The sequence below is a fragment of the Vanacampus margaritifer genome, chromosome 4 (assembly GCF_051991255.1).
Source record: "Vanacampus margaritifer isolate UIUO_Vmar chromosome 4, RoL_Vmar_1.0, whole genome shotgun sequence".
Lineage (NCBI taxonomy): Eukaryota > Metazoa > Chordata > Actinopteri > Syngnathiformes > Syngnathidae > Vanacampus > Vanacampus margaritifer.
The window spans coordinates 3,557,501-3,585,353 of NC_135435.1; the positions used below are offsets into that span (position 1 = coordinate 3,557,501).

The 27,853-nt window shown below is 38.7% G+C and overlaps 1 protein-coding gene across 2 annotated transcripts in view; it reads right to left on the minus strand.

Annotated features, from left to right (window-relative positions):
- Window positions 1–26,548, minus strand: part of shcbp1 (SHC SH2-domain binding protein 1) — a 28,184-nt gene extending 1,636 nt beyond the window's left edge. The window contains exons 1-12 of one of the 2 annotated variants that reach the window (XM_077563823.1): window positions 26,276–26,548; window positions 26,081–26,135; window positions 25,854–26,029; window positions 16,231–16,346; window positions 13,491–13,699; window positions 11,049–11,144; window positions 10,740–10,970; window positions 10,480–10,657; window positions 8,119–8,239; window positions 4,852–4,983; window positions 3,978–4,096; window positions 3,651–3,752 (exon numbers count right to left, since the gene is read on the minus strand). In XM_077563823.1, the coding sequence (XP_077419949.1) occupies window positions 3,651–3,752; window positions 3,978–4,096; window positions 4,852–4,983; window positions 8,119–8,239; window positions 10,480–10,657; window positions 10,740–10,970; window positions 11,049–11,144; window positions 13,491–13,699; window positions 16,231–16,346; window positions 25,854–26,029; window positions 26,081–26,135; window positions 26,276–26,426 (1,686 nt within the window). In that variant the 5' untranslated portion in view covers window positions 26,427–26,548. Of the gene's footprint in view, window positions 1–3,650; window positions 3,753–3,977; window positions 4,097–4,851; window positions 4,984–8,118; window positions 8,240–10,479; window positions 10,658–10,739; window positions 10,971–11,048; window positions 11,145–13,490; window positions 13,700–16,230; window positions 16,347–25,853; window positions 26,136–26,275 lie in introns of both variants that reach the window. The other variant, XM_077563822.1, reaches the window with a different exon arrangement.
- Window positions 26,549–27,853: the final 1,305 nt, after the last annotated feature.

A 27,853-nucleotide genomic window follows, 5' to 3' on the forward strand; every position in this document is an offset into this window, starting at 1 on the left:
TTTACAGTCTCATTAACTACGCAGCTAGCAACGATAATTTGCCGATAAACAACAGACATTAGCTTACGTACCGTTTTTTGTGCAACTTCAGATGTTAAACGAAATTTGAAGTTGTTGCCTCTCCGTCAGTGATCTAATCTTGGACATACTGCAATTCATTTTTTTGTTGACCACCTCATAGTTTTTGTACCAAACCAACTAGAGGTGCAACAGATCACACAATATATACAAAATGTCTAATATGGCTGTTAGGATTTAGGCACACAACTTTAAGTGCAATATAAGGCAAGATACATAATTATTTTATACATGGTCCATGTATAAAATAACAAGGTGAAGGCATCCTGCCTTACGTTATATTGTTGTAATGCACTTGAAGTTCCTAAAATCCAAATGCCCATATTGGACATTTTGAATGTTTTTTTTTTTTAAGCTAGTGTTTTATAAAATAACTATAAATAAAGGCAACATTTTATTTATTTATTTTTAATAATGAAAAATACATCTAAGTGAAATTTAAGGCACATTCCCTTAGTTTAAACAAGGAGAGTGGATTACAATGTAGCATAGGTCCACAATAATGGAAATAATAAGAAAAGCAAGCAAGCCAAGCAACAGTTGTCAAACTACTGTTGGGAGCCAGGCACCAGATGCTAACGCTAACAGTTAGTTACTAGCCACGAACGGCGGAGACTTGTACCATATCGTGCAACGACTTAACTTGCGGTTTCTTCGCATCCTAAATTGGGTAATTCATACTTTCGGGGTGGCATTATGATGATGGTGGTAGAAAATATGTAATTTAATTAAGAACGCTGATAATGCAAGCCAAAATGTCAAAGGGAAGTAGTTCACGCCACCATGCAGGCAGACTTCAAAGTAAAATCCACCAAGGCTGTTGCATTGGTGTCAATGTATTATCTGCTTTAGCGTAGGCGGTGTGTGTTTGCGCCTTCCCTGACATGTCTGAATGACGGCGCTGTCAGCCCAGCTCGCACACACACCGAGAGGAACTTACTCGCCAACATTCATTTTAATCTTTTTGTTTTGGTGGCAGAAGCAAGTCTTTTCAAGTCAAAGGGCTCAAGTCCGAGTGAAGTCACTGTTGGTAAAGTCCAAGTCGAGTTGCAAGTCTTAACATTTTGTCAAGTCGTCAAATTCATGACTCGAGTCTGACTCGAGTCCAAGTCACATGACTCGAGTCCACACCACTGTTTAGTGTAGAGTTCAAGTACTCCGCAGTGCAGGGGCTTGGAATTTTCATTTTAGTTAGTTTTAATTAGTTTTCAGTGTGGTTCTGTTAGTTATTATTTTTAAATGCTTAGATTTAGTTTAGTTTTAGTTAGTTTCAGTATTAGTTTTATTTTTTATGTGTATTACTTGTGCATAATATTTAATAAACACCATAGTAAAATGAAAACATCACTTCAATGTGACACACTTTAAAAAATCTTTATTTTGGTTAATATTGAAATAAATATACTTAAAATAACATTTTAAAATAATCCCCAAAGGCTTATGTATTAAATGAATTACCAACGACTAAAACGAAGGACATTTTTGCTATAATTATAGTTAGTTTTAGTTTTTTTTAACTCTTTGACCGCCAAAATGTTTAATAACGTTTAGTAAAATCAAAATGAGTGCCACCAAAAACGTTAACTATGTTTTTTTATAGAAACGGGTGGAGGAAAGCCTTGGCCAGCTGTGCTCAAAGTATCAAGCAGATTGAGTTAGTATAATGACTATTTATGGGCACTAGATGGCAGCGATGACTCTCTTTGGACAAGATCGGGTAGGGGTCAGTAGTAGAAGACGTGAGGTGGAGCTAGAGTGTTGAGGGGAGAATGGCTGAGGAAGCGAAAATGGCGACCGGTTGCAAGCAGCTCACGCTTGAGCATTTTTTTCAAAGACGAAAAGCATCGACCAGTGCTAAAGAGCACATTGATGATGATGATGGTGACTCAGAAGTTGACGCCGGAGTTGAAGCGTTGGCTAGCGATGCTAATGCCGGAAAACGTGGTGCACAAATGAGCACTTCTGCACAGGCGGACGTTCAATTGGACGATGAAGAGTACCCTGAGTCCAATGTATATTCATCGGAGGAGTGGGTGCAGTTTGATCACGGAGAAGACACTGGTTCTGGACTACAATGCCACCATGAATGGAGTGGGTAAGATGGATCAGAACATCTCTTACCACCCATTCACACGGGAAACATTGAAATGGCACAAAAAATGTGTTGCCTATCTATTTCAAATATGCATGTTCAATGCATATATCCTGCACAAAACAAAAAATCCTGGGAAGTGCCAACAATTTTTGGAGTTTATCCGTCTAGGTGGTGAGAGGGTGGCTGTTACCACAGGACAAGGAGGAGGAGCAAGTTGTTGCAGGTATAGGAACTGAAGGGCATGAGGAAGCCAGACGTAACACCAGGTCACCGTATCATGATCCTGAGATTAGACTTGATGGCAACATGGCCAAACACACACTGCAGTACATATCTGCTACTCCCCGGAAAAAAAGGCCGGCAAGAAAGTGTAGGGTCTGCACGCGAAGGGGCAATCGTAGTGAAACTAATCTGTGGTGCAAATCCTGCTGCGTCCCCCTTGCACGCAGGGGAGTGTTACACATTTGTAAATAGTTTGCCAAATTGTTACACTGTTGAATGTAAATAAACCTATTTTGCTATCAAAAACACTTTTTCATTGTTGGTGGTAGTGTTTTATAGAAGTAAAGTACTGTTTAGGTGTTTGTGGCATCATTCATGGGAATAAAAAGTGTCAAATTCACTAGAGTGCATGAAATATCGTTTCACAAAAAGCTTGATTTCTACGTATTTTGGTCCAAAACAGAGCATTTGGGTGAAACTAACCTATATTCTATTGTTGATTACTAAAAAACTTTTTTTTCTGATGAAAGATGAGAGCTCAATCTTTCATTTGGTAGTATGTGTGTTTCCATAGTCCAAACACAAAATTTTCTGTGGACCTTGAAATATCAGTCAAAATGCCAAACAAACATTTTCGGGACACATGGTACGAAGCAATATTTCACATTCAGTCTGAATCCAGCGTTACATGATAGACAATATACACTATTAATCATTTTTGTTTGAATCGGATCCAAGCGCAGGAGTTGTTTGATGCACAATGGCAAACATCAGACTTTGTCGCTGTACTCCTCTGCCACCAACTGTGGCAACAATACACAAGTTTAACCCTTCTCCCACTGGTCACTGAATCGTCTATCCTTCCTTCCTTCTTTTCTTTAGTGCTTCCTCTGGTTTCTTGATGTCTCCCTAATCTGTTGGGATTGAGATATTTCAGGGGTTGGTGAATGATTCTGTGGGTGGTAGGTGGTGTCTGGTTGGTACTGGATTTCACTTTGTTTTATCTTTCTTTCCTTTGATCCTTCCCCTCTGGTCTCCTGACAATTTCCCGACTCTGGCGAGACTAAGTATCCGGTAAAGGTGAAGGAATTATTATTATTATTTTTTTTAAAGGTTTCAGGTGAATTAAAGCGCACAAACTCACACATACAAAAAAAATTTAAAAAAGAGAAAGCGATGATGATGACATGTTGACTTGGAAAGGCTGCCGAATGAATAATAAGGTATTAAAAAAAAAAAACTCTTGTCCACCCACCATCGGTTGATTCATCTTGATGAGAATTCCATCCTTACAATGGTGGATGCCGTTGCTAACCAGAGTGCACACACTGCCAGGATAAATCTCAATACCAGCCCCCTGCATAGAACACACAGCATGTCATGTGTTCATATAACATCAGATCAACTTTCAAATCAGATATTGACAGTTATAAAAACAAAAACAAAGATGACATTTATGATGACTAAGGACAGGTTATGACTTATTTTCTTACAGCACTGGAAATGTTTAGAGCTTCTATAAGAGATGAACAAAATACAAATACAAAAGATATAGAATTGATCCTTGTACTTAACAAATTACCTTGGATCCATATAGATCACACATAGTCATAGTCAGGTGGGCAGATGTTTGGACAACAACTCCGGTGGTCTCACACTGAAGCACACAATTCTCCATGGACAGACTTCCCTCTCTTACACCTAGTCACCAAATAGATAATACATAAATAACCATAATAAGAGGGTGGGTATTGAAGGCTCCCCTGAAGCAATGCGTGTATCTTTAAATGAATGGAATTGAGATAAGAAGTTCTCAGCAATTAATAATATTGTTAGACTATAACTATTGACAAGCGATCATTTCAAGAGACCACACGTCTAGCTAAAAATCAACAGAGCCAACCTCCTTACGACAATTAACTCATTCACTCCCAGCCACTTTCACTGAAGCAATCTTGTTTTTCTTCCAGCTGTTTTACTGGATTTTGACCGATTTTGCAAGGCCCACAGAATATTGTGTTCTATTGCTATAAAAACATGCAACCTACCAAAAGAACGATTCTCTTCTTTCATCAGGAAAAAAAGTACATTTCTATCTGTTTCCGTTTTTAGGCAATTAGCAGTAGAATATTACTAAGTTTCATCATTATTCACAAATCTGTTTAAAACAGTGGGGAAAAGAGCTTGTTTACAACATGGCCCTGTTTGATCTCTTATACTCTGATGCCACCTGCTGGTAATTTTTTTAATAACTACCATTGCTTTAAGCGTTCTCTTCAGTTCAGACGCATCAAAGCCTTCTATATGCTCTAGCATAAATTTTTTTTATAAATACGTCTTTGGGACACTTAAAACATTTAAAATAGAACATATTTAAACGTCGTTGGGAGCAAATGAGTTCATTGTGGGTAGTTTGGCTGTTTTCAGTCTTTGTGTTTTTTAAACATGATACTCACATAAAATTCCCTCAATTGCATCAGATTGAATAAACTTAATGTTGGACATTCTGACATCAGCTCCTGTAGACACAATAAATGAGTCTCCAGTGTACTTCTTCTCAATCACCACCTCATCAGGGGGTCCAAATCCTAGGAGAGATATGAATTAGGTTAAGGCAACAGTGAAAGGAATGTGCCTTCTGTAAAACCAATTCTATGTATCCATCCAGACAGTAGTAAACGGCACTTATTATAGTTTTAGTCCAAAATGGAATCAATCTATTTCCCCCCCTTTTTTTCCCAATCAATGACTTAATTTGAGGAGACAATTAGTCATTTTCAGGAGTATGTTTTTGCAGGTTAATCCCAGGGATAATAGCTTTATTAAAAAATAAAGATAGGATGATCTAATAGGGAAGTTGAATGTAGGGCAGCCGCTGTCAAACTTCTCAACATTCACGTATCCTACTGAAAATTCTATAGAATAATAGTGTATTCAGATGAACTATATTTTTTGCTTAATACATTTCCCTTAACAGACAAACAATTGGTTTCATTTATATATATGTCAGTGAGGAAAATAAGTATTTCACCCCCTGGTGATTTTGTGAGTTTGACCCTTTACAAAGAAAGGAACGGTCTATAATTTTCATGGTAGGTTCATCTTAACAGTGAGAGACAGAATATTTAAAAAAATCCCAGGAAATCACATTATATTAATTTTAAACATTTATTTGTCTTTTATTGAGGAAAATAAGTATTTCACCCCCTACCAACCAGCAAGAATTCTGGCTCCCACAGACCAGTCATGTGACCAGGAGGCACACACATTAGTCCTCTTACTTAATTGGTATTCCTAATTAAGTTCCCGTTACCTGTACAAAAACACACCTGTTCACAGAATCAATCAATGCATCAGATTCCAACCTCTCCACAATGGGCAAGACCAAAGAGCTGTCTAAGGACGTCAGGGACAAGATTGTAGACCTGCACAAGGCTGGAATGGGCTACAAGACCATTAGCAAGCAGCTGGGTGAAAAGGAGTCAACTGTTGGTGCGATAGTTAGAAAATGGAAGACACACCAATTGACCATCAATCTCCCTCGGTCTGGTGCTCCACGCAAGATCTCACCTCGTGTAGTGAACCGGATCATGAGAAAGGTGAGGAAACAACCCAGAACTACACGGCAGGAGCTTGTTGATGATATCAAGGCAGCTGGGACCACAGTCACCAAGATGACCATTGGTAACACACTACGCCGTAATGGATTGAAATCCTGTAGTGCCCGCAAGGTCCCCCTGCTCAAGAAGGCACATGTACAGGCCCGTCTGAAGTTTGCCAATGAGCACCTGGATGATTCAGAGGAGGCTTGGGAGAAAGTGCTGTGGTCAGATGAGACTAAAATCGAGCTCTTTGGCATCAACTCGACTCGCCGTGTTTGGAGGGCGAAAAAAGCTGACTTTGACCCCAAGAACACCATCCCCACCGTCAAGCATGGTGGTGGAAACATTATGTTTTGGGGCTGTTTCTCTGCTAAGGGTACAGGACGACTTCACCGGATCGAGGGGAGGATGAATGGGGCCATGTACCGGGAAATCTTGGGTGAGAACCTCCTTCCCTCAGCCAGGATATTGAAAATGGGTCGTGGATGGGTGTTTCAGCATGACAATGACCCAAAACATACAGCAAAGGCAACAAAGGAGTGGCTCAAGAAGAAGCACATTAAGGTTATGGAGTGGCCTAGTCAGTCTCCAGACCTTAATCCTATAGAGAACTTGTGGAGGGAGCTGAAGCTTCGAGTTGCCAAGCAACAGCCTCGAAATCTTCAGGATTTGGAGAGGATCTGCAAAGAGGAGTGGGCCACAATCCCTCCTGGGATCTGCGCAAACTTGGTGACCAACTACAAGAAACGTCTGACCGCTGTGCTTGCCAACAAGGGTTTCTCCACCAAGTACTGAGTCATGTTTTGCTAGGGGGTGAAATACTTATTTTCCTCAATAAAAGACAAATAAATGTTTAAAATTAATATAATGTGATTTCCTGGGATTTTTTTTAATATTCTGTCTCTCACTGTTAAGATGAACATACCATGAAAATTATAGACCGTTCCTTTCTTTGTAAAGGGTCAAACTCACAAAATCACCAGGGGGTGAAATACTTATTTTCCTCACTATATATATATATTTTTTTTTTTAACAGTTTTAATTTCCTAAATTCACTTCTTCAAATTTTTTTTTTAATTCACACTTTTTAGTTCATGAGAAGCATGAATATTACACATTTGGAAGGTAAATATTAGTAGGCTAACAAAAGTTGTCAGATAATTGTGACTGATTTAAAAATATGACAGTGACCTAAATTACATCACTCACTTTTGGTCAAAATTGAATTAATGTACGGAGGTGTTGCTCGTGTTTACCTTGCCAAAGGACTACTAGTCCTCTATTAAGCCACTGACGCTGCAAAAGCCATCTGACATACCCATTAGTGACTTGTACATTGATGAAGAAGGCAGCTAGCGAGTAGTCGCGAGGACTAAGGTGAATTGCACAACACATTGACCATTGACTTTTCCTACGTACGTCACAGTAATATTCTTCAGTCAGACAGGCTCTAACACTAACCCAGTTGGTTATGGTGCTGCGTTCCCTGCCTCCAAAGTCACGCACAGAGGAAGCAGCGGGATACCATAAAGCACTCAGTTGTAGTGGCCGGCCACTCTGAAGATTTTTTTATATTTTTTATATTTGGAAGTCACAAAGCAGAGGTGGCAAATCCAGGTCCAGAAAGTACAAACCCTGCCACAGTTTGGCTTTAGCCCCAGGTGCTAGCTAGCTAGCCCCCATGGTGCTCGTTTACCTGCTAGGGAGCTAGCTAGCTAGTAAGCGTCAGAGGCAAAAGCCAAACTGTGGCAGGGTTTTTACTTTCTGGACCTACTACCGAGTTAGCTTTTAAGGATTTTTGTAAAATGTGGTATCTCTGCATTTTCCCACAATAAACATTGATTGACAGTTATGTGTTCCAATGTCTTTGACTGAGGCACAAAGTGTGTATTTTGACTTAAAAACTAGGGATGTAAATCTGCTTATTTTAAGCCTTATGGAATAAGTGATTTTTTTTTTAACAATTCGCAAAAAGCTTTGTCATGATGTGGTATTTTGTGCAAAAGTTTGTAATGTATGAGACTGTAACTTTAAAAAATATGGGAAATCTGAATATCTGCAAATAATTTCTGTATGCACAGTACATTTATTACCCGTATCCTAATATTTCAAACTGTATACCCTCTATAGTGATGGAGTCTGGAAGCAGGATGGAGCTGGTAACACTGTACACTCCCGGGAGAACAAACACCATGTCACCCTGATGGCACCCATCCGCCGCAGAAACTGGATCTCTATGGAACTTCATACACATACAAACACACACATGATTACAAAGGCACTCGGTAATAGCAAACATCTGCCTAGTTCTGGTTTGTATATCAACAAAAAATTGTCCTGAAATAACTGCTAAAAAACACTGCATTTACATTGTTAAAATATATACAAGCGTATGTGCAGTAATACACACATTTAAGTATCAGTAAATGTATTACATAAGAGGCCAAACTGCGTGCCAATCATTTTAGCATGTTTGTGTCAGATACTTTTCTGCAATTTTAGATTTCTTTTGAGTCGTGTTCATATACAAACCCAATTCTAATGACGTTGGGACGTTGTGGTAAACATAAATAACAGAATACAATTAATTTGCATATCATGTCCAACTGATATTTAATTGAATAAGATATTTATTGTTCTGTTTTAGCAAATAATCATGAACTTGGAATTTTATGGCTGCCACGCGTTACATTCAATCAAAGTTTGAGAACTGAGGACACCAATTGTTGAAGCTTTTTTAGGTGGAATTCTTTCCCATTCTTGCAGCTTTAGCTGTTCAACAGTCCGAGGTCTCTGTTGTCATATTTTATTTTAGTTTCATAACGTGCCACATATTTTCAATGGGAGACAAGTCTAGACTGCAGGAAAGCCAGTCTAGTACCCGCACTCTTTTACTACAGAGCCACGCTGTTGTAACACATGCAGAATGTGGTTTGACATTGTCTTGCTGAAATAAGCAGGGGCGCTCATGAAAAAGACGTTGCTTAGATGGCAGCATATCTAAGATGGACCAAAACCAGTATCTACCTTTCAGTAATGATGGCTTCACAAATGTGTAAGTATCCCATGCCATTGGCACTAACACCATACATCACAGATGCTGGCTGGATGAATCTTTCCCCTCTTTGGCCCGGAGGACACGACGTCCACAATTCCCAAAAACAATGTAAAATGTGGACTCGTCAGACCACAGAACACTTTTCCACTTTGCATCAGTCCATCTTAGATATGCTCGGTCCAGAGAAGCCGGCGGCGTTTCTGGGTGCTTTTGCTTTGCATAGTAGAGTTTTAAGTTGCACTTACAAATGTAGCGACAAATTGTATTTACTGACAATGGTTTTGTGAAGTGTTCCTAATTTACACATTGATGTTGGTTTATGCTGCAGTGCCGCTAGAGGGATGGAAGGTTACGGACATTCAATGTTGGTTTTTGGTCTTTTTCTCATGCACTCTTTCACAAAGGTGAACCTCGCCCATCTTTGCTTGTGAATGACTGAGCAATTCAGGGAAGCTCCTTTTATACCCAGTCTTGGCACCCACCTGTTCCCAATTAGCCTGTTCACTTGTGGGATGTTCCAAACAGGTGTTTGATGAGCATTCCTCTTTTTTGTTTTAATTTATGTTTAACACAAGGACCCATTTTCATTGGAATTATGTTTGTAGATCAAGGTGGCGGTTTTCATCTGGAATTAGTCGAAGAAATCTTTGCAATTGTGAATTATGAGGCTGATCGCAAAGAACAAAGTTCTGCTTAAAATTGCTAAGTAGTTGGGAAGCGAATTGTATAACAACGCAGCTTGATATTAATACATATTTTTACAGTTATGCCTTAAAATACAAGTTAAAATTCGTTCCGTGACCACGCTAGTAATTCAAAACATTCATATTGCAAATCTCTTTCCCTAGTGAAATTAATGTAAATGCTAGGGATGGGCAAGTACCAATGCCAGATATCACGCCAATACTAATGCCATATTTCAAGATGAAGGTACCGACCGGTACTCGCGACGGCATTGTGGCCATTCAAGGAAATAGGAATTAAAATTAGAAGAATAGAAAATTGCCATTAATTTCACACAATTTTAAGAAAATGCTATATTGTGATATATACAGTAGGTCTTTCTTTAAAATTATCTGTCATTGTTTTTTGGGGGGAAATTTTAGTATCAAAGTGCTGGTGCGATACCAACAGCACTTTTGATACTTGGTATTAGTCCTGAGAACTGTACTGGCATCGGTCTGAAAATAATTGGTATCCAACATCCCTATTCCTTCGTAAATGCCATTATTCTGTTACAGCGTAAAAAAAAAATTGTGTAATGTAATTTTTAATAAGAAATATAACACTCTATACTTTTGTATATTACTTAAGCAGGAAAAGACACCAGGATGTGATCATCATGCATTGGCTTAATTTGGCAAGGTATAGTCAACACTCAGAATAAAAATCTAAGGAATTCTGCAACAGTATGATGCGAGTACCTGGACTTCAGTGTCCTCAGAAGAAAAGTGATGCAGAAGTCTGTCATTTAGGAGGGAATGGAGTTGATTTGTGGTGCAGGAGGGTGTGACCACATGTGCAACCTTGATGCCTGACTCTCTCAGCCCACGACTTTGGATGAACTGATGTCGAGGATTACCTTTGTAGCCCAGCACATATCTGGTATTTAAAAAGAGTTTGTGGATTAAAAGAAGAGGTAGGGGCTAATTGGGAAACATTTCAAGTGAAACATCTCACTTGCCGTAACAATGGGTTCTCAATCAAGTACAACTTCCGTTTTAATGTTTCCAGCTGTTCACAGAGCTTTAAGCACTCCACCATGGATATATTATCCAGATCTGAGTCAGAGTCATTGCCGAGGCTGCTGCGTAGCAATGAAAACTGCTGAAAGCACTGTGTACATTTTTCCAATACCAGCTTGTATTCTGCCACAAGACCTGCTGGGACTCTTTCCTCTAAGATGTCATAGTATCTGTGGTAAGAGACATTTAAAATGGTTTAGACATATTTATTCATTTTGTATCACTAATATGACCCAAGATACACTTACAGTCTAAGACGAGGCTCGACACAACGGACAAAGTAATCAAAGTCATCGTCTTCATCTTCATCATCCCACAGTCTCCAGACATGCTTGTAGAAGAATCTGAAAATACAGTGGCGAGTGTGTACACGAAATGCAGTGCAACAACGTAACACAACATAACATAACAACATAAATCCTTCAATTGCTTGCAATTGTACATTGATAAAACGTTCCTAAACTGTTGGACTATTTGCTCATGTGATTGTTCGCAAACTGGTAAACCTCGTCCCATCCTTGCCTGTCAACAGTTTCAGGGATGCTCCTTTTATATGCAATCATGACATTCACCTGTTTCATATTAACTAGGGGTGTCAGGCAATTAACATTTTCAATTGTAATTAAGCGCATGACTAATAATTAACTCACGATTAATCATAAATTTTATATCTGTTCTAAATGTACAATAAAATGTACAATAAAATATGTTTTCGTAAGTTTTCATACTCTTGATAAAATAAAAGTGGGAAAAAAATGGTAAACTAATAGAAAAATGGCTGCATCTTTTAGTCATTGGAACAGTAATTTCATAAAAATTCATAAACTTGAGTTATAATTAAAAAGTTTTACTGTAGAGTGTAATATTGATTTGTGTTGAGGTAATTTTTCTGCCATTAGATGGCATAATAGTGTTCGTAAGACGTTGACAGCTCAGGGCATTTTTCTTTTCATATTAACTCATTCACTCCTAGCCATTTTCACAGAAGCAATCCCGTTTGCTCCCGGCTGTTTTACTGGATTGTAACTGATTTTGCAAGGCCCACAGAATATTGTGTTCTATTGTTATAAAAACATGGAATATACCAAAAGAAAGAATAGAGTCTCTTCTTTCATCAGGAAAAAAAAGTATATTTCTGCTTCCGTTTTGCAGCAATTAGCGATAGAATTTAGATAAGTTTCATCATTATTCACAAATCTGTATAGTATTGTGAGTAAATGAGCCTTCTGCATGCTCTAGCATTAAAAAAAACCATGAAAAACTTATAGATAGGTCTTTGGGACACTTGTTTTCACATTTAAAATGTTTATATGTTTTTGGGAGCAAATGAGTTAAGAGCTATCTAATCTTTAACATAAAGCAACTTGTGAAATTATGCAAATGTTTTAAATTGTAAAATACAACTTGAACCCAGTCTCTACAAATATATGCCTTATTATTAAATTTATTACTGCTAAATTTTGACGCGGACGTGTCTGCTGCATTGTTACTGGAATTCCCCAATGCAGGCTTTTCAAGTAAGGGGCGGTCATTAGGGGGCACATTAATAAAATTTGTGGTGTTAAAGAACCTTTAAATTAACTAAAAAATAACGCACTAATTTTGACACCCCTAATATTCATCTGTTCCCCAAATAGGGTTTTTTGTTGTCCCTGTCGCATTTTTTTGGGAGCGTGTTGCAGGCATCAATTTCAAAATGAGTCAATATTTCCAAACAATCACGTTCATGAGTTTGAAAAACGCGTCTGTAGTAGAGTCCCGCCTGAATCGCGAGAGTTAGCAAGTATGATTAAATTGAATATAGCTTGAAAAAGATTTTCGAATTATTTTACTGTATCTTGTTTTTATTTACCTTGTATACACTGTCCCAACTTTGACATAATTTGCGTTTGTAGTACCGTGATACTAATGATCCTACTGTGAAGATGCGGTAAATGACGAGACGGGGAGACAGACAAATCATGTCTCTCTATTCGCCCAAACACACACACACACACACACACACACACACACACACACACACACACACACACACACACACACACGCACACACACACACACACACACACACACACACACACACACACACACACACACACACACACACACACACACACACACACACACACACACACACACACACACACACACACACACACACACACACAGTCTCTTTTGGAAGAGATCACGTCCATAAAAACAATGCTTGACTTTTGTGAACATTGCGGATCCCTGGAAATTATAGCGTTACAAGCAGCTTGTGATTGATCAAATGCCTACACCATGGCATTAATGGAGTTAACTGAAGAAATGTGCACAGCCATGGATAAAAAACATGTTTTAGTAAATTTACAAAAAACATTCAATACTTTAGAGCAATGGTGCCCAAGTCCAGTCCTCAAGAGCCCCTATCCAGCCCATTTTCCCTGTTTCCCTCCTTCAACGCAGCTGAATCTAATGATCAGCTCATCAGCAAGCTTTGCAAAAGCCTGATAACGATCTTGATTATGAAAATGATCTGCTATGAAAACACACAATCTTCAGGAGCAATTTGCCAGCGTTTATTAGTTTCTATCAAATAAAAAAAAGGCAAGCTAGCAGACTGACTTTTACCAAGATGTTGTTTCCTTTTTCACACAATTATAGAGAGTCACACACGGTTCAACACAGTTAATAGGGTAAAACCATACCTGAGATGCTCAATGGCCAAGGCGGTCTGGTCGTAGTCTCCTGATTCCTCATAGACAATCTTAAGTTCCATTAGGGGGACCTTGTGCTGGGTTACCTCCAAAAGCTCTGCCACGGCTTGCTCGTTAATTTGACATCCTCTGACCTCACATTGCAGAGGAAGCATGGGCTTCACACGAGCCCTTAGCTCGCTGAAGTCCACATCACAAACCTGAAATAATGCCCATCTATTGGTTAGTTGGAATAAATTTGCAACTACGCACACATTTTGAATCAGTGAGGGTTTGTTGTATTGGCAAGGTGCAAGTGAGGCAGTGGGATGTTTATGTAATGCAATGCGGCCAAAGTTCTTTTGGAATGTTCATCTCATAAATTGTCATTTTTGGTGGAAAAAGGGAGACAAATGACCAGTAACGTAACATCATTTATGACATTATACACAAGTATATAAAACAAGACACTATACACAATAGAACATCATTTTACTATGTAAAGCACAATACAGAATATGTAATAATAATAATAATAATTATTATTATTATTATTATAATAGTTAGTTGTTCCAATACCGTTTTTTGCCCCCCGATACCGATACCCAGCTTTGCCGATGCCATACCGATACCTACGTTTTTTTTTCTCAACATGAAAAAACTGTCCTGCCATTGGTTCAGAGCATTCAAGGGCCAATAGGATATCTTAGCTCGGCATGCAGTGAACATGTCACATGTCAGTGAATGTCATGCATGAGCAAGACACAAGATGCTGCATCCAAAGTCCTAGATTAGTGTCAGAATTAATGGTATCGGCATGTTACTTGTTAGTACTCACCGATACCATTGTTTTAATGCAGTATCGGGGCCTCTCCCGATACCAGTATCGGAACAACACTAGTTCCAATACTAGTAACACAGTTAGCTCATGCTTGTCTGTACCAATGCTTAGTTTACCATTTGGCATTGACATGATAGTTTCAAGAAGCCGCATCAAGTGTTTATTTCGTTCTGGAACTTCTGCCCGTTTTGCTGCCAAGTCATTGGCTGAGAAACTCTGTGGGGCTGATTATAGGCCTATGTTAATTAGCCTCACTGTCTCATAACAGTGGAACAGAAAGGATTTTTCACCAAGATGCTTAGCAAACTAGCCAAAAACTTATCTTACTTTCTTGGTCTACTTTCACATGCAATATGTCCCCTTTTATAAAGTTTTTGTCAGCTTGACAAAGCAAGCATATGCATAAATTATAGTTTTTAAACTCATTACACCATCAATACAATGTTAATGTAACTGGTAAGCGCTGAACCATAGCCACAATAAGCCAAGTGAGCATTTCGGCAGCGCGGTGCATTATGGGTAGGCCGGCTGGTAGCCTGCTATCAACTTGTCATTGAAAACTAATGGAGTCTAACGCGGGAAGTGCTCATTTGTACCATTTCAACCATTGGAAAGTTGATGTTTTTTATTGAAACTATTTTAAACATGAATAGCATGTTGTTACTGACTACCCTCTGCCGGGACACGACAGTTAAGCCTATTTTAAGTGCTTATTATTTGATTGAATGTGTGCACTTTATCAGGAGTTGAACCGAGGACACAACACGCCATCAAGAGACGGGTAGAAGTTTTCTTCACTGAAAGGGTCAATTGGGGCTAAACGCAGGTTCTTAACTGAGTGCCACTCCATTAGTTTGGTTCCACGTACGTCCGCTAGCAAGCTTCGTGATGCTTCTGTCTGTTCCCTCGCTTTCAGAATATTGACAAAATAAATGTGTTTAAAAAAAGCCTCTTATACGTCCGTTTGGATCCTTCTTTTCTGTCTGGAAATTGGGAAGAGTGAACGGAGATTTACAAGCGTACACTTCTGTCTTCTCGAGCATTGCAATGGTGTTTTTTTTTGCCAATAAACTCCATTAGGAAAGTTAAAAATGGCACCAAGTGCATCTGTCGTTTTATCACTTAAGGCTGAAAGTCATTTAAACAATGCTTGCAAGCTTTAAGTTGTGCAGTTACGCAAACATTTTCAACACTCCATTAGGCGCCATTCAAATGACGGCTTTGTTTGGTAGCTAGTTTTTTTTAACTTGATTTTCACACATGTGCAAACGTAATGTGCACTTTGCTTATTATGACGTGTGCGTCACCTTGTTTTATTTTTGTACTTTGCGCCATAAAACATTTAAATTAAATTCTACTTTACTTTTTCATTACCACATATGTTATGTGTCATGGTTTCTATTAACTCCTTCATGCCATTGATGGCTACAGACGTCAAAAATTCATTTGAACTATTTCTATTAGTTTTTTAAAAAAAAAATCCACTTTTGTTAAGAGTATGAAAATCTAGATTTTTTTTAAATATAAATACAGATATAAAATGTGTGACTAATCGTGAGTTAACTATTGAAGCCGATTAATTACGATTAAAAATTTTAATCACCTGATGAGACGTAAATATTATTAAAAATTTGGGGCGTCAGGCGGATACATTTTTTTTATCGTAATTAATCGCATGACTTCACTAGTTAACTCACAATTAATCACAAATTTGATATCTGTTCTAAATGTTCAATAAAAAAACTAAAGTAGAATTTTTTTTTAAACTAATAGTATAATAAATAATTCTAATGAATTTTTTAGGTCTATAGCCATCAATGGCAGTGAATGAGTTAATATTTAAATATTACTCAAATGGAATATTCATTTCCATTTGAAAATGAATACAGAAAAATACATGCAATGTCTCACCTCCACCAGAAGATCAAAACACTCAGCAGACCACAGAGCTTGCCAACCGCATGGCTGCACCACTTTTTGCAGGTAGTCAGCCGTAAAAGACATGACCTCTGAAGGCTTGCAGTCACCTAACCATTTCAAAGAAAAAGAAAGAAGGCTGTATAAATATGCACAGAAAAGCAAAAGCGTGTATTCAGTTATTGTAGAGCAGCATATTCAAAAAATGTTTTTTGAGAACAATATGACAAAAAATAATAATTAGGAGCATGTCCTTTTTTTCAACATTGACACTTCAGTAAGGTTAAACTTTTTTGGTTGTTGTGCCCAGAGAAACCTCTTCAATTTGACTGGTTGACTGTTGATGGGGTAAAAAGCACAATCCCATCATCATGTGCCCACACCGCCAACCAGTGGCCTAAAGGAGGGCGTCTGAAATGGTAATTTTGTCCTGTAGCCACATTTTGAGTCCTCCTGTACCCCCAACAAAGGCCTAAGTTCCTTTCTCTCTAAATCCATAGTAGAGTTCCCAAGTATGATGATAAATCAATTAAAACCCCACCAGTACAAAACATTTTCCAAGATATGGAGCCCCAAAATGTCAATAAAATGCATTGTGTTATTTTTTTCAATCCACTTTTAAAGGGTTAACATACAAATAAAACCGATTACAGATTCTGATATAGGACCAGAATATATACATACAGCAATTTACAGAGGTCTGTACCTACTAGAGCTGTCAAACGATAAATTTTTTAATCAGATTAATCACATCTCAGAATTTTTATTAAGCACAATTCATCGTTTAATTAAAAAGCCTTTTTCTCAACATGTTTTGCCAGACAAATTTAAAAAGAGCACCTGTTATGTGTTAATTCTTTCAACATTTGATCTTATGAGGACGTCAGCAACATTTTTTTGATCCACTGCACTCTCATCCTCCTCTTTTTCTAATCAGTTAATTACTGCACTTGCATAATTTAAAATGAAAAAAAAATGACCCCAATAGTTTGACATGAACAAATATTCTGTATGTCATACGCAAACATTTATTAAATGCTTTACTAAAATGCATGTAGATATGTTTATTGCTCAAACATAACCCATACTACCTTTAATGTAACCATCCACTGTTAGCTAAAGGATAATCATGTAGTGTAATAATTGAAATCGTACTTCAATTTCCATTTAATTGCACAGACCTAGTGCAGAATAAATAGTTAAATATTGGATTATTGTTTGATGTTATTCTTAATCTAAAAGACCAACCATCCCTATGGCAAACTAGAAGCTGGACATCTAGCCATGGCCAGAGATTGGAAGCTACTTGTTTGATGTTGGCCAACAGCTAATCTTCCCACCCGAAATTGTAGCTACCACCTTAAGGCCAGACATGGAACTCTGGTCATCTTCACTAAAGACTGTGTTCATCATGGAGCTCACTGTCCCATGGGAGAACGCAACGCAGGAGGCCTATGAGCGCAAGAAACTGCGCTACACAGACCTGGCAGCAGACGCTGAGCAGAAAGGGTGGAATAAAAGAGCCTATCCGGCTGAAGTGGGATGCAGAGGGTTTGTGGTTTCTTACACCATTAGCCTGTTGAAGATCCTTGGGATTCATGGACAGGCTCTGCAGCAGACAATAAGATCAGTCTCTGAAGCAACCGAGAGAAGCAGCAGGTGGATATGGGCAAAGCGGAAAGATCCTGACTGGACTCAAAAGAGTGGCGGTACTGCCCGCTTGCTAAAACCCACCACCTTTTAAAATTGGGTAACTCTTATGATTGGGTATAAGACAAGCTCAGGCGTGATCACCCTGAAGCTGGCCACCTTTGATGAGGGTGTCTAGTGTTGAAAGGCCGAAACACCCACTGATTCAAAAGGAACACTACTGATGAAGTGTCCAAAACAAACAAAAAAGGCGAGTGAATGGTATTGCTCTCCTCTTCATGTCAAGATACAGCTCCCATACTTTCAAAGCGTACCTCATGTGAAAACCATCTATTGGCACAATGGATACGTTACCATCATATCCTGTGTTTAATGATTTGGAATATCTGGACCCATCCAGTGACTGCTGTGAAAGTACAGCTGACAACATAGGAAACTCTGTGACAGCTTGGAGAGACAGCTGACAGGAGGAAATAGACCCCTTTAAGGATGTCATGGGCTAGCTACCCATGACGGCAGTCTCTGACACTGCTTCAGTTTGTTGGAGACCCCTCCTCCGTGCTACAGAAAGTGAACAAAGGAAAATACCCCTAGAGTTTGCGAGAACGGGGGCGCAAGATGACTCAAAGATTGATAACACGGTTGTAGACCCAGGAACTGACACGACTACGGGCAAGAACATGAAAGAACCTCAACAGCAGCAAGCCACTCACTTCAGGCTGGAGGAAAATAACATCACTCAGGGGATTGAGGATCCACCAAGGAAAGAGAGGGTGCTTGAGTGAGCAGAGACAAGGGCCTCGCATTGACAAGTACTTCTTACGAAGCAACCAGTCAAATCAGTCGATTGAAGCACAGCGACAGGACAAAAAACAAAGTTCGCAGAGCATCAATACCCCTGTCACTAGAGGAGGACCTCTTAACCAACAAAAAAGCGGAACCCTAAAAACTCCAAAACAGGAACTGGAACAACATCTACAAAGGGTCTACTGTGATGAAAAAAAGGCACGAACAGCTAGCTATCTCTCGTGACATACCGCCTATTCAACCTCCTGATTTCAAGTTGGACACTGACCTTCCAAAATGGAAGGAAGTAGAGAACATAGTACGACACGCACGATCAGCATCAGACCCTGGTCCGAATGGAGTACCATATAAGCTCTACAAGAACGCACCAGATATTCTACGCTACCTTTGGAGGCTCATGAGGGTAGTGTGGCAGAAGGGAATAATACCTAAGGTGTGGCGAAGGGCTGGAGGCGTATCAATTCCTAAAGAAAAGGATGCAACAGACAATAATCAATTCCGGCCAATCTGTCTTCTCAATGTTGAGGGCAAAATCTTTTTCAGCGTAATAGCACAGAGGTTATCCACCTACCTGGAGAAGAATAAGTATATCGATAAATCTGTACAGAAGGCCGGCATTCCTGGGTTTTCTGGCTGCTTGGAGCATACCAGTATGATCTGCCGTCAGATCAAAGCAGCAAAGAAAGACAAAAGAGACCTCCATGTCACTTTCCTTGACTTGGCTAATGCTTTTGGATCAGTTCCCCATAACCTCTTCTGGGAATCCTTCAACTTCTTCCATGTTCCATTATCTGTCACTACACTAATAAAAGCCTACTTTTTAAGACCTGCTTCACAACAGCTAACTACACAACATCATGGCAGCGTGTAGAAGTAGGCATTATGGCAGGCTGTACAATCTCACCCCTGGCATTCACAATAGCCTTGGAGGTCATCATCAGGGCCTCAAAATGGGTGGTAGGTGGTGAGCGAGTCAAGAACGGGATCCGCCTTCATACATACATAGACGACATAACCATTCTGACTACTACTGCAGCATGCACTAGGCGATTACTTGCAAAACTGCAGGAGAACATTAAGTGGGCCCGGATGGAAATCAAGCCGAACAAGTCTCGAAGCATCTCAATCGTCAAGGGAGAACTTAAAAACGTGAAGTTCTGCATTGGTGATGACCCTATACCCACAGTGTCTGAGCAACCCGTTAAAAGCCTCAGGCACATGGACCAAATACAACAACTACGGAAGGACATTTCCAACATTCTGGAAAACATTAATAAGACACTATTGCCAGGAAAACTTAAGCTCTGGTGCCTACAATTTGGTCTTCTCCCTCGAGTATTGTGGCCTCTCACACGCTATGAGGTCCCAATAACAACGGTGGAGAAGATGGAACGAAACATGACCTCATTACATTAAGAAATGGCTCGGGGTCCCACGCTGCCTGACTAACATCAGCCTTTACGGCAAAGGGGTCCTTGAACTGCCTATAACAAGCCTAACCGAAGAGTACAAGTGCTCTAAATTAAGACTCCAGATGACTTTGAAGGATTTTCGAGAGCAGACTATCAGTAATGTTGCACCCTTTATTATTTGCAATATTTATTGAGCCACTTGCATTAGCCATACGCCAGGAAAGAAGGATTCAAGGAATTCACTCTGGGGTAACAGAACATAAAATTAATCTATATGCCGATGACATCTTACTTTATTTAGAAAAGCCGGCTACTTCGCTAGGGGAAGTATTTAACTTAATAACTAAATTCTCACAGTTATCAGATTATTCTATTAACTGGACAAAATCAACACTTCTACCTATTACAGAAAATTCATGGAACCCTGCAAGCCAGGACCCACACTACTCATTTCCTATAGGTAATTTAAAATACTTAGGCATAAAAATCTCACCTAAATTAACTGATTTAATTCATTTAAACTTTTCTCCACTTCTGGATAACATTTATAGTGACTTGGAGCGCTGGAATAATCTTCCTATTTCTCTAATAGGACGAATAGCCACCATTAAAATGAAAGTTTTACCCAAAATAAACTATTTTTTCTCAATGATTCCATTTAAACCTACGGCTAAATGGTTCCAGTTGTTGGACTCAGCCGTTACAAAATTTTACTGGAATAAAAAAAAAGCAAAGATTAGTCTATCTACTCTTCAGAAAAGTAAATCCAAAGGTGGTCTAGAGGCACCAAATTTTATGTACTACTATATAGCTAACCAGCTACAATATATCGTTCTATGGGCACAACCCAACAGAGACACTAACTGTTGGCTGGAACTAGAACAGAAGGATTGTAATAACCTCAGACTTCGAGATTTACTCTTTATTACAACATCGATTAAGCGACATAATTGTTTTAAAAACCCAATGATTTCCGCCACCGTGACTGCCTGGTGGAAGGCACTAGAATTGACGAAAGCCCAAGTGGAGCCCTGTGGGCTCTCTCCCCTATGGCATAACCCCGACTTTCAACAACCAACCGTTTTATTTAGGTGTGTGGGAGCAGAAAGGAATTACACATCTCCACCATCTCTTCTCAGATAATATGTTTATATCATATACATCCTTGCTCCAAAAATACAATATAAAAAACGGAAATTTTTTACATTATCTACAAGTTAAAAATATGATAAAGAAAAAAATTCCACACTTCGGGGTACGCTCCAACCGCCTGTTTTAGCTAAAGATATTAACAAGCTTTCTCCGACAACAAAAAAACTTTCAAAAATATATAAGTTACTTTCATATACTGATAAAATGTCTTTACCCATCTCGAAATGGGAGACAGACTTGTCTATAGCACCGGAATCTGACTTTTGGATTCAAGTTTGTGAAAACGCATTTAAAATGACAAAACACACAAATTTACAACTTATCCAATATAAAATTATTCACAGAACATACATTACTCAATATATGATTAAGAAAATGGGACTCTCAGACTCCGACATTTGTCTCCAATGTTTACAAAACACTACAGACACTTATGTTCATGCTTTATGGTTATGTACTCCGGTTATGTATTTCTGGACTAAAGTCTTAGAAAAACTTTCCGCTATTTTGGACTGTAGGATACCTTTATCTCCAAACTTGTGTTTGCTAGGTGACCTAACAACAACTGACTTACCACATAAACAATTTCAATCTACACTTGTAGCCCTTACTATCGCTAAAAAAACAATTCTTGTTAACTGGAAAAATAAACAAACTCTGAATATCGACCAATGGTCTAACCTCCTCATAAATCACATTTTAATGGAAAAAATATCTGCCTCAAATAAAAACCAAATATCAAAATTTATAGAAACATGGTCTACGTATATAGAATTTTTTAACCTAATTCTGGTTACTTAATTCTGTCTGTTAGCGAGAGCCACTACATCGTGATAACTTACATTGATGTTTCTGCATTTGGCAATTTATTATTATATTATATTATTAGTATGGGATTTTTTTTAATGGGCTTTAGGTGAACTGATGAATACACACGCACGCACGCGCAAAAAAAAAAAATAAAAAAAAAAAAATATATATATATATACACACTGTATATTTAAAAAAAAAAAAAGGTTTTTTTTTTCTTTTCTTTTTTAAAAAGGAGAGCAATGATGATGTCAAATCGAATGAACAATACTGAGCTCTACTGAGAAAAAAAAAAAAAAAGTAATGTTGCACCACCCCTGGTAACTGGACGAAAATGGTCACAATCTAATGCGGTGCTGCAAGCTACATCAGCCTTGAGACACAACGACATTGTGGGGCTTGTCCACCAGGGAAGAGGGGGCCTTGGCCTTGCTTTAAGTAAACCAACTTGGCGTAAGGCCTCAACATCAGAGAGGGAAAAAAATGGTGGTGGAAGAGGCGCGCCGTCAAGAGAAGGTGGAAAGAAGCGCCATGGCTGTCTCGCAAACAAGGACAATGGATGAGGTGGGAGGGCCTGGAAGGAAGAAAACTCAGCTGGAGAGAGCTCTGGGAAATGGAAGCAAGCTACCACAGCTTCATCATTAGAGCAACTTACGATGTGCTCCCATTTAAAAAAAAAAAAAAAAACTCCACCAGCGGTATGGAGAGGACCCAACCTGCGCCCTCTGCAACACATCCTGACCGGTTGTAAAACCAGCCTCACACAAGGCCGCTACATCTGGAGGCACAACCAGGTTCTCAGGAGTCTGGCAGCAGCCGTTGAGAGCAAGAGAAATACCATCAACTCCCTGCCCCTGAGAAAGACTAATTCCATTATAGCACCAACATTCATCCGAGAAGGTCAGAAAAAGCCCAATCATCCCTCTGCCAAACTAAAAGCTGGACATCTAGCCATGGCCAGAGATTGGAAGCTACTTGTCGATATTGGCCAACAGCTAATCTTCCCACCCGAAATTGTAGCTACCACCTTATGGTCAGACATGGAACTCTGGTCATCTTCACTAAAGACTGTGTTCATCATGGAGCTCACTGTCCCATGGGAGAACGCAACGCAGGAGGCCTATGAGCGCAAGAAACTGCACTACACAGACCTGGCAGCAGACGCTTAGCAGAAAGGGTGGAATACAAAAATCTATCCGGCTGAAGTGGGATGCAGAGGTATTATTGCATGAATGATAATTTTCAGAATGATACTGCAGACCCTTTGAGCAGCCACAAAAACAGACATCAAAAAGTCCTCAGTAACCCTGATAAGGAAAATATGTTAGCCAGATTCTCATAGCTTGACCATTGAGGCTACAGTTGGAAAACAACATAATGTGTTCCTGCTTGGTATTAGCCCTTTGTAATTTTTTTGTTTTCCATATGTGGTTATGTGGAGTTTTAAGGTGAAGATCCCAGTCTGTTGGCCACGGCATGCTCCGTTTACTACTGAACTGAAAGGAAAGCACTTCACCTTACATCACTTGGCACCAGAGGTGGCATTTTTTGTTAGAGTGATTAATGGACAGCATAATTCCAGATCTGCTTGAGAAGGATTTTTATGCCCCCACACCAGCACTCACTAATATTAGTCAGTAGTGGCGCTACTGTTGTGAAGCTCAAGAAGGGAACATGTTGCTCTGTGTATCACTTTCTTTTTCAGTAAAAAAAAAAAATGTTTCACCAAAAAAGGTCTACGAATGAGGAGTATTCCAAAACATTGGATATTGCTGTCCTGCTAAAAATTAAGTAATTCAGCCCCCCAAAAATGCATACCTGTGACTAGTCAGTGGCAATGTTTAGCCTTATAATTGCAGTTGGTGGCTATAAAACACGTCAGGTTCTCATAAGGTTATCACACAAATGAATGAAATAAACTGAGAAACAGGTTTGTTAAGGGTTATATGGTTTATTTACAGTAAATTCAAAATATCTCCATTTCTATTTTCTTTTACATTTATTTGTACAGTGGCAAACATTAATTTAATCGGGTTCACTGTCAACACGTCATGAGTGACATTTCATTTGCTCAAATGAAGCAGTTATTGAAAACAACAACAGTCAGACATTTGTAAGAACGCAACAAATATTTACAATTTTGTCGACGCAGGTCACATCACTTTCTTTATCAATGTCAATGACATCAAAAAAAAAAAAGTATGTACTATTGACAAAGAACCTCACTCTCTCAGTGTGTATTCTAAGAGACGCTAAGCATCTGTTCTTCTCTTGAGATTCGCCTGTAAGAATCTCAGCAGGAGGGATTGTTGCCTTTTTAAGGACAGTGGGATTTATGTTCTGATGCTGCTAATAATTTCCTTCCAGCTGCTTTCTTCTCTTCTCTCTGAGGTTGGCCCACGTTTAAATTGTGATGACCAGTGATCTAGGGTTATCACCCCCCCCCCCAAAAAAAACATAAGCAAATGTAATGAATGTGTAATAAATCCGATTCTCATCAACACAATCTTAAGTAAATAAATGCAGTAACTTAAGCATTCTAGCATTAGTACAATAATTTGATTATTGTAGCAGAGTGAGGAATATGTATTTAGCTTTAGTGTTTTTGCTTCTCAGGATCCATGATGACAGATGGTGACATTTACAATAATATGCTTGAAAAGTGTATTCCATACCTGTTATTATGTGTTCATTACACAGACAGAATCCATTGATCGAGGGCTCCCATGCAGAGCTCACTTTGCCTGCAAATCCAATGTGCCGCCTTTCGGGAACTGTGGGAATGTGGTAAAACACTCGCTCCTTCCCATCTCCTTGTCTCTTATGACCAAGACGCATGTTTCATTTATTATTTTAGCTCATGTGTTTTTGGGGGCTCCGCATGTACAGGTACAGGGGTGTGAATTGCCTGTGTTAAATAAAAATCCTGAAAGCTGAAATCATCCTCGTTCTTGCATGGCCATCATACTTGTCACTACAGGCCACAATCAACAACCTGGGGGGAGATTCCTGTAAGCAGGTTGAACACGCTCTTAAAATAACCCTAAATTAGAAGTTGACTTTCCCTGAATTCAAAAACTGTGATCATTCAGGTCCAGAACACATGATCTGAATCGGGATGGCGCTACATCGGGGCTATGCAAATGTTGACCACAGCAGATACTAAACAGGTTTTACAAACCCCACCCCCTCTCTCCCCAATAAGGTATCACTCCACATTTTAGAGTTGCCTTTTGATGTGGGCAACGTAAGGCACACCTGTGCAATAACCATGCTGTCTTCGTCGTGAATGGATTCTCAGCAAAAGTGCTCACTGACAAATTTAAACAGATTTGTGAACAGTATTAAAGAGAAATAAGCCTTTTGTGTACATAGAAAATGTTTTAGGTATAATATTTGAGTTCAATGTGTGAAAAATAGAATCGAAAACAAGTGTTTATAATATCAAACATAGTATATCGGTACCATGTGTGGCAAACAGAGGCCAACCCACATAAATTTGCAAGGAACAGAATGTGAACTCTTTGGAGTTACTCTATGTGGATTAGCCCGTTACTAAAGCCAAAGGTTCACATATTTTGCACCCCGCAGTCCCGCACTGTGAATGTTTACATTAATTTACATTTGAAGTTTGCGACCAATAAAAACATACAAATATTGGATATAAGTGTGCTGTATTAATTTCAACAAACTTTGTCAATTGCTTTGGCTTGGATGACGATTTTATAAAGGGTTCACATTTCTTTCACCTGGCTGTATAATTCCATACCAACCAACTGTTCTTACCTAGTATGTAGTCCTGGTAGGCTTTGAACCTTTCATAAAACAGAAGATGGCCTGTTTGGAATGTGTCTGGTAACCTTGAATTGATTCCGCCACTGCGTCCAGATCTCTGAAGCTGGGTCCCTGCCTTATCAGATTGGGAGTTGTCTGTGCCACTGTCGTCGTCGTCGTCGTCGTCGTCATCATCATCATCATCATCATCATCATCATCATCATCATCATCATCATCATCATCATCATCATCATCATCATCATCATTGCCTGCTGCTTCATTTTGAAAGAGAGCTGCAGCATTTAAAAACAAAATGGAATAGGACAACGTTGAGTCGAGTAAGTGATTGATTAGAGACCCCCCCGCCCCAAAGAAAAGAGTAATGACAAGCTGACTCCAAACAAAATGAAGCGTAAGACGTCGTGGCACATACCTTGAGTTACATACTGCATGTGTTCCGCTTCAGAACTCGAAATGTTGTTACTTTCTTCACCATATATGACGGGCGATTCCAAGCATACAACCAAGGCGTTTTTCTTCTTGCTTATATCCAGAATTATTTCTGCAGATCGGTCAACATCCATTTCTTCGCCACAGAGAACTTCCACTCCACGAAACAAATGTACTTCAAATGGGATTGTTGAAGTAGTGATAGGGACCAACGCCCACACCAAACAACTTTCAAAATTTCCCTGGTTTGCAGTCAACGAGTCAGCTGGATTTAATAGCAACTGTTCTTTTCTTACACTACCGCCACCTTCTGACTTGGAATGAGAACGACGAGACGACGCTTTGTATGGAGGACTAAAAGTGCCAAAATTAAATAGATGATTAAATAATAAAAATAAAAGTGCCATTAATTAACTAAATGGTTCATTTATTAATTAAATATGCAATTAAATCAATCAACGTGCTATATATATATATATATATATATATATATATATATATATTTATTTATTTATATATGTAGGTAATTTAATAAATTAATGACATTTATTTAATGATTGGTTTATTTAATTCTATATTTAATTAATAAATGACACATTTAATTATTTCATGACACATTTATTTAATTATTGGTTTATTTAATTCTATATTTAATTAATAAATGACACATTTAATTATTTCATGACACATTTATTTAATTATTGGTTTATTTAATTCTATATTTAATTAATAAATGACACATTTAATTATTTCATGACACATTTATTTAATTATTTAATGGTGTATTCATGTATTTAATTTAGGCACTTTTGGTCCTCCATTGCTTTGTAGTACTTGTAGTTTGGAAGGACATTGAGGAGGGTTAAGACGAAGCGAGCCTTGTCGGTATTTAATAACTTATCAAATGTACTGTCTGATTAGACCTTTTGGGTTTTTATGTTTTTGTTTAATTTTTTGTTTTGTGTGTTTTCTGTGTGCACTGTTCTAGTTAGTGTGCTCAGTTTGAATTGGATGTTGGAGTTTGAATTAACAAAGAAAGCAACAAAAAAAGCCAGTTCTAGGCCAGGTCAAAAATGGCAAAAATATACATGCCTGATGACATAAACTAAACTTAAACCCACTCCTATGCTGTCATAGACGTGAGTCTTAGAAATTGTTTGGCTGATCATTTTGTAGAATTGTATTAATCTAAAAGCTGTCAGTGCAAAGTCTTGTGATACAACGGTAATTTTTAAGATTACAAAGTCTTCTCTGAATACATAAATTTACGTCTGTGAGTACAATAAGTGTTCAAAATAAGAGAGAAAGAGAAATTACATCACGTAATTCACAGGGAGGAATGACGACGTGGTTACTTTCTGACCTGCCCATGATGACCTAGTTGACATAATTTCCACACGCTTTAGATATATACACACAGGCGTGAATTTGTGGCCACAGTGAAGACCTCACAGTCATATAAATGACAGTTGTATTCAGAAGACTAGATCCATACCCACATTAAAACAATTCTAACCCAAACTATTTCGGTTCGTTCTCACATAAATAAAAAAACTTTTCT